The sequence below is a fragment of the Sinocyclocheilus rhinocerous genome, unplaced genomic scaffold (genome assembly GCF_001515625.1).
Source record: "Sinocyclocheilus rhinocerous isolate Xijiao unplaced genomic scaffold, SAMN03320098_v1.1 scaffold955, whole genome shotgun sequence".
Lineage (NCBI taxonomy): Eukaryota > Metazoa > Chordata > Actinopteri > Cypriniformes > Cyprinidae > Sinocyclocheilus > Sinocyclocheilus rhinocerous.
In genome coordinates this window covers 974264-981625 of record NW_015646369.1, presented here as the reverse complement: position 1 = coordinate 981625, position 7362 = coordinate 974264, and the positions used below count along the sequence as shown (strand labels likewise).

General features: G+C 36.8%; 1 protein-coding gene across 1 annotated transcript in view; it reads right to left on the bottom strand.

Annotated features, from left to right (window-relative positions):
• LOC107707671 (polypeptide N-acetylgalactosaminyltransferase 16-like) overlaps window positions 1-7362 on the bottom strand; it is a 42827-nt gene that overhangs the window by 10298 nt on the left and 25167 nt on the right. The window contains exons 7-13 of the mRNA XM_016511753.1: window positions 5863-5950; window positions 4813-4897; window positions 4446-4549; window positions 3763-3889; window positions 3594-3686; window positions 874-957; window positions 631-754 (exon numbers count right to left, since the gene is read on the bottom strand). Of these exons, the coding sequence (XP_016367239.1) occupies window positions 631-754; window positions 874-957; window positions 3594-3686; window positions 3763-3889; window positions 4446-4549; window positions 4813-4897; window positions 5863-5950 (705 nt within the window). The remainder of the gene's footprint in view (window positions 1-630; window positions 755-873; window positions 958-3593; window positions 3687-3762; window positions 3890-4445; window positions 4550-4812; window positions 4898-5862; window positions 5951-7362) is intronic.

The window sequence follows — 7362 nt, the reverse complement described above, 5'->3', positions numbered from 1 at the left end:
GTTTTTTTGGTTTGACGCGCCGCGTTAAAAACTGGCCGACCAATGAGTTTGGCGCTTTTGTTCACGTGCCTGGAGCTGCTGAAGTTACAGTAAAACACGACTTGGTGGCGCTCAAGCACAAAACGGTCTTGCCGAGCACACATTGATACCTAACGACAAAGAGGAAGTAAGTAGACCAAGAAGATGCATCGAGGCAAGATGAATGTAGAGCTGCTGGTCTCATTGGTGTCTGAACACAAAGGGCTTTATGACAAACGCGACAGCGACTACAAAAATCTAGATAAGAGGGAGTTGTTATGGAGAGGAATTGCAGATAAAATAGGATTCGATGTGGGGTATTTCTGTTTTTCATTAAGCGCCATCTAATGGCAGGGAGTGAATTTGCACGTTCACTCGGCTCATCGCCAGTGAAAATCGCTTGGGTATGAACACACAAGACGCGTCGAAAAACATTGGCGATAAGCGCGCACGATAATCGTCCCGTTGTGCACGAGGCTTAACTCACTGAAATAACAGCTAAAATTGTTACGGGAAAAGCTAAACTATTTTGAAAACAAAAGTGCCACGCTCCTGATGTAGTTTAGTTACTGAAGCTAGTGAAAATGCTACATTCAGTCAGTTATCACACACCTGTGATGCAGGGATGCTCGGTGTGGTCTTACACTCCGCCAGACCCAGACTGTCTGTGCCGTGACTCTCCAGACACAGGCCGCCCTGCTTCAGGAGACTGTACGCCGCTTCCTGCTCGGGGATTCTGACAAACACAAGCAAGAAAGACAAAATACATTCAGAACGGACTTGAGAGTGTTAAAGACAAAGTCCAGGTTTGTCTGGCAGTCCATCAGAGTCCAGAGACACAGTCTAGTGACTCACTTGAGTTCAGGATACACATTCTCAAGATACCAGCGGAAAGAGTTACAGTTCAACTTCCGTCTTAAAGCAAGCCGATCTGCAATACTGTACAGAGAGACAGAGAGAGAGAGAAGCGGGTTAAAGGAATAGTTCACCCAAAAATGAAAGCAAGAGATGTTTAGTACAATATTCACTGTGTGTTTTCCATATAATGACAGCAGACTGTGACCAGGGGCCGTCAAGCTCCAAAAACAACCGTAAACGAGTCCACACTGCTTGTGCATTGTATTGATCATGGCATATTGTGAGAAAAATACTGAAATGTATCCAGTCAAAAAAATTAAATAAATAAATTTATGACGTATTTGCATATAAAATGTCCATCCATTACATAGTTTTAGTGCTGTCAAACGATTAATTGCAATTAGTCACATCCAAAATAAACGTTTTTGCTAACATAGTATATGTATGTGTGTGTACTGTGTATATTTATTATGTATACAGGTGCATCTAAAAAAAATAGAATATCGTGAAAAAGTAATTTTTTCATGAGCTGTAAGCTCTAATCATCAAAATTAAAACAACAAAATTTTTTAAATGTTTTACTTTACATCTAATGAATCTAGAATATATGAAAGTTTCACTTTTTGAAATAAGTTACAAAAAAAAAGAACTTTTTCACGATATTCTAATTTTTTGAGATGTACCTATATATAAATACACACCCATGCATGTAGAGATTAATCGTTTGACAGCACTACATAGTTTTAATATTAACCAAATAATAAACATGATTAAAATAATGCATATTTTTCAGTAATACATAAATGAAACAGGCCAGATTTCTATACTCAAAAATCATGGCATAATTTATTATTAATTATTTGCATCTATTTGGTTTCAATTAAATAACCATATTTTCAAAATGCATTTATTCAAATTGCTTAGAATCAGCATAAATCTGTGAAAATACTTCAGTTTATTCAGTTAAATAGTATGAACATGGTTAAACATGACTAGCTGTGGAACAAGCAATATTCAATTAGTTAAAATGTAAGAGACTGAAATAAATTTGATTTATTGATGATAAATATATAACCTGGTTATTGTGTAGTTAAAACACATACAGTTAGTAGTACTATCACAGAAATCTGACCTGCTTCATTTATGTATGACTGACCAAAATGCATCACATTAAATATATGAGCTTCTTTAATGTATAAACTGTGTAATCTAAATAGATGGAAATTTTATATGCAATTCAAATACATAAATCTTAAATTTAGAGTCTTGTTATTTGCTGTTTGATTTGCTTCTTGACAAGCCGAGATTGAATATATACTTGAAGTACTTTTATGAAGCTTGTTAGTCTGTTTCATTGTACACTCTTAAAAATAAAGGTGCTTCACGATGCCATAGAAGAACCTTTTTTGTCCAAATGGTTCCATAAAGAACCTTTAACATCTCAAGAACCTTTCTGTGTCACAAAAGGTTCTTTGTGGTGAAAGAAGGTTCGAAAAGGTAAGAAAGAGATGGTTCTTTAAAGAACCTTTGACTGAATGGTTCTTTGTGGACCCAAAAATGGTTCGGTCCCACTTTATATTAAGTGGCCTTAACTACTATGTACTAACATAAAAAAATAAGTACAAATACAGTGGGTACGGAAAGTATTCAGACCCCCTTAAATTTTCTTAACTACTATGTACCTACATCAAAAAATAAGTACAACGTATTTATTGTGCTCATATTGTATTGCAAAACACTTCTGCTGCTATTGAGGTGGGATATGGGTAAGGCCAGGGACAGGTTTGGTGGTATGAGTAGGTTTAAGGGTGGGTCAACAGTGTAATTATAAATGTAATTACAGAAATTAGTTACAGATAAAATTGTATGTAGGTATTTTAATAAATATAAGTACAATGTAAAAGCATGTATGTACACAATAAGTGCATTGCACCAAATAATTAATTTAAATGTAAGTACATAGTAGTTAAGGGTTTCCTTTCCACGGTTATTCAAACAGCGAATAAATTATATATAGAAAGTGACATTATCACTAACATTGATCTATCGCGAGTTTAAGCACTCTCAAAAAAACTAAACTATCGTTATAATCACTGAAGCTGTATACACTGTGAAATGAATCTCTTACTTACATTGTACGTCCATCTGCGCTTTGTTGTTTATGATGAGAGAATTCGCAAGCGTCCGGAATTCAGTCAGCGAACGCGCGCGCACTCAACAAAACTGCTCTGTTTCAACGATGACTCATCTGAACGCTTCTGATTGGCCATTGCATTCCTAAGCTCAACAGAATTGTGTGTGACTGGTTAAAATGCGCAACACTGTAAAAACGCCTACAATGAAATACGGTGCAACATGAGCAGATCTTAATTTAATGCCGCAATCGACACTGTCTATTCATATTCACTTTGTTAGCAACAGACGTAATAGATTTCATTTGTTTTTGCAGGGGCATTTTTGCCCCAAGTCCCCGTGGCCAGCCTTACACACGCTCCACCTATGAGTTAAGGCCACTTAATATAAACTGGGACCAATGGTTCTTTTATGGCATCGCTGTGAAGAACCTTTTAATCACCTTTATTTTAAAGAGTGTATGCAGCTGCATGAGCATTCTTCTAAACATCTCCTTTTGTGTTCCATTGAAGAAAGAAAGTGATGTACTGAAGTACTGAAGATCACCATAACCAGATCTACATAAGGTTTTAGAGACGTCTGACCTCCCGAAGGCCTTGCCCTGCGCTGATGGTCTTGCGGCGTAGTAATACTGTTTATACTCATCCATCCAGACCTCAGCAGCTCTCCGCGAGTTCCTGCAGCATAACAGCCATTCATTCATACACTGCAATGCAAAACATATGATTGCAAGTTACGTAAAGGTCAATTTACTTGATGTAGGTGAGTGCGTTGCCCTCTGGGAAGTCATAAGGATGGCGTTTCCGGAAGACGTGGCCCACGCGACTGCAGGGCAGGATCTCAAGACTGCCGCCACACATCCACACTCTGAACGACAGCTCTACAGCATCACAACAGCAGAGATAGAATTACATTCATGTGTGGAAGTAAACACAGAGACATTCAGAATATTGTTACAATCGTCCTGAATAATAAATATACACAGTACACACACATATATGTCATGTAAACAAAAACTTTTATTTTGGATGCGATTAATCGCGATTAATCGTTTGACAGCACTGCTTTGTATTAGTGCTGTCAAAAGATTAATCGAGATTAATCACATCCAAAATAAACATTTTTGTTTACATGACATATACGTGTGTGTACTGTGCATATTTATTATTCAGGACGATTGAGAAACATACATTTAAAAAAAAAAAATCAAAATATACAAAAAACTTTTGAGGATTTACGATGCTGATGACCGTTGAAATGCGCGGTCACAGTCTTGTGAAAAGGGTCCATTAGTGAGGACATCCACACACTATTCTGTATTCAGCTCTAGGAGTGCTGCATGATCATTGGATTCACTGAATTCACATTCACTGTATGTTTGACACTCGAACACATCACAGCAGAGGAGTAAAATCGTGCATCTGAACATCACTTACCAAAGTTCTCACCACCCCAGATGTCCATGTGAGTGTCATACTGGCCCAGGTGATTAAACCAGCCTTTATCCATGACAAAGATTCCTCCAGCAATCACAGGAGTCCTGCCACAGCAGCGGTTGGTATGGACATGTTATGGGGTTCAAATGTCTGAGACCACGACAGTAATGCTTCTAGTTTTCTAAAAGCTTCTGGGTGCTTGAATTTGTAGGTATTTCATTGCTACAAATTTGCTTCCATTTGATTATTTGTCAAGTCTTTTCTTTGTGTTCAAGATTCTAAAACTTTAAATAGGCTTAAATAAGATTTTAGATTTTCAATCTGCCATCAGACTTTAATGAAGATAGATAGAGAGAGAGAGAGAGACCTGATTGGTTGTGTTGGGTCGTTTCTTGCCATTTTCTGTTCTATAGGAATCTGCTCCCATTTGAAGTGTAAACTCCAGTCAAAACCTGACGTCAGTGGGGAAAAAGTGAGGCGGTTACTTCTGGAATCAACACATGCAGTAAATTTGAATCTGTCAGCAATCAGACTAGTGGTCAACTGATTTTTTTTTTATGGCCGATACCATAAAGTACATATGTGACCCTGGATCGCAAAAGCAGTCATAAGTAGCACGGGTATATTTGTAGCAATAGCCAACAATACATTGTATGGGTCAAAATTATCCATTTATATTATACCAAAAATCATTAGGATATTAAGTAAAGATCATGTTCCATGAAGATATTATGTAAATTTCCTACCGTAAATATATAAAAATGTAATTTTTAATTAGTAATATGCATAGCTAAGAGCTTAATTTGGACAACTTTAATGGCGATTTTCTAAATATTTTGATTTTTTTTTTTTGCACCCTCAGATTCCAGATTTTCAAATAGTTGTATCTCAGCCAAATATTGTCCTATCCTAACAAACCATACATCAATGGAAAGCTTATTTATTCAGAAATTCAATTTATTCAATTTCCTAAAATTGACCCTTAGGACTGGTTTTGTGGTCAAGGGTCACATATAATATAATTTAAACAACATGCAAAACAATTGCTGCCATGAAATGTAATTTATTTTACATACTAAATTGAAATTATTAACTGTAAAAAAAAATTATCTTGATAAAAAATAAACCTGTAAAAAAAGGATTTATGCTTTAGTGACTTTTTGATTCTGTAATCCTGAAATATATGTTTTTATAGTATTATATGTTTTCGTGCAGCTCAAGCAGTAGGTCAACACCAAGGTTTTGAAACAAAATGTAAATGTAAACCTTGAATGCAAAATAAGATGCTTTTTATAAAAGCATATGCCAAATTCATAATTGTATTTTTCGCAAATAAAGACATTGTTGAAGAAAAGCCAACAGTGCACAGACAGATAAAAGAGATGATTTTGTATGGTAAAGCAGTGAGATCTCTCACCTCCTCTCAGGTCAGCAGAAGCGGCCAGGTAGGCGAAATTATCCAGACTGATCACATCAATGATGGGACTGACCACACGCGTATGATCCTGCAGGAGAACAATGGGTAAAAAGCTTTGATTTATTTAGTGGTTATTGTGTTTCAGGCCAGCTGAATGCAGCAGAAAGAAGGACACAAGCCATGTGTGTCTCCATGACCACCCTGCTTTAAGTTGAATTAGGAGGAAATGCATGAAATGAAAATTCATCTATTTTCCAAATGCATTTTATAGATCTTATTATGAATGATTCATCCACTCAAAAACCATCCAAACAGATTAGCCTAAACCAGTCGTATAATATAAACTAAACTGTTTAAATAAATGAAATGATTTTTTTTCTCAAAAAAAGAGAGGAAAAAATATAGAGAGAAGGATTGTGGCAATCAGAAAAGAGAAAGATGTCAAATTTATGGTCACTACCTCAGCAGCTGTATTGCAAACCCCCTCACAGCAGCTGTATTTTATTGACAAGGTAATAGTGTTATAAATGCACATACAATACTTCAAAAATAAAAAATGCATCATATGACTGTGTAAAGGCTCTGTGGATTTGCAGCATAGCCTGATGCAGAGCTCTAGTGTGTTCTTTGCTACTTTCGCTTGCTGCAGTGCATATACTTGTGCATACATAAAACTATTTTACGAGCATGTAAGCATGCGTATGTCGCATAAAAAAACCGTGTGCCGGGGAAGTTCATATTACAACTGCATAAGAAAATCAAGTGTTTTCAATTAGAGCTGGCGCTGTATGCAAACATGCTGAACTCTGCGCTCACAGCTCGAGTATGTGCGGAAAAGCCTAGAAATCCATCTGCTATACATCCCACCTACAGCAGATTGACATCAGGACACTCAGAAGAAGCCTGTGGCTTGTCAGTTTCTTTTCTTTAACAATAATGTACAGTATGTGGAAAATAATGTGTTTTTTTAACTTTAAACCTCATAAACACATTTCATTACACCAAATACACAAAATAATGTTCTTTTTAGCAGCATCATATGACCCCTTTAAAAAAAAAAAAGTACTGTGAGTTTACCATGGTGCTGTGATGGCATCAAATATTACTGGTACTGAATGATTACAGCTTGGCATTTACATGGTAGTGGTACTTCAAAGAACGCCATCATATTACCATGTGTAATGGGGCGAACGAGACGTGAGGATCCATTTGCAAGGCTTTATTTAGACAGAGACGTGATCATAAAACAGGCATGGGTCAGACAGTGGCACGCAGGTACATTACAGGCAAGACAAAAGAGTATCCAAAGGAAGGCATGAATCAGTCGACAGTGAACATTATCCAGAGAGCTTGACAAGAGGGGAAGTCCAATAACACAAGCAATAATCCAGGCGAGGTGCAAACACAGTCCGAAACAGAAAGGCAAAGGGTTAATCCAAGATAAACAGGCAATAATCAGGTAACACGGGAAAGCAGGCAAGACAAGACTATGACTAGGAA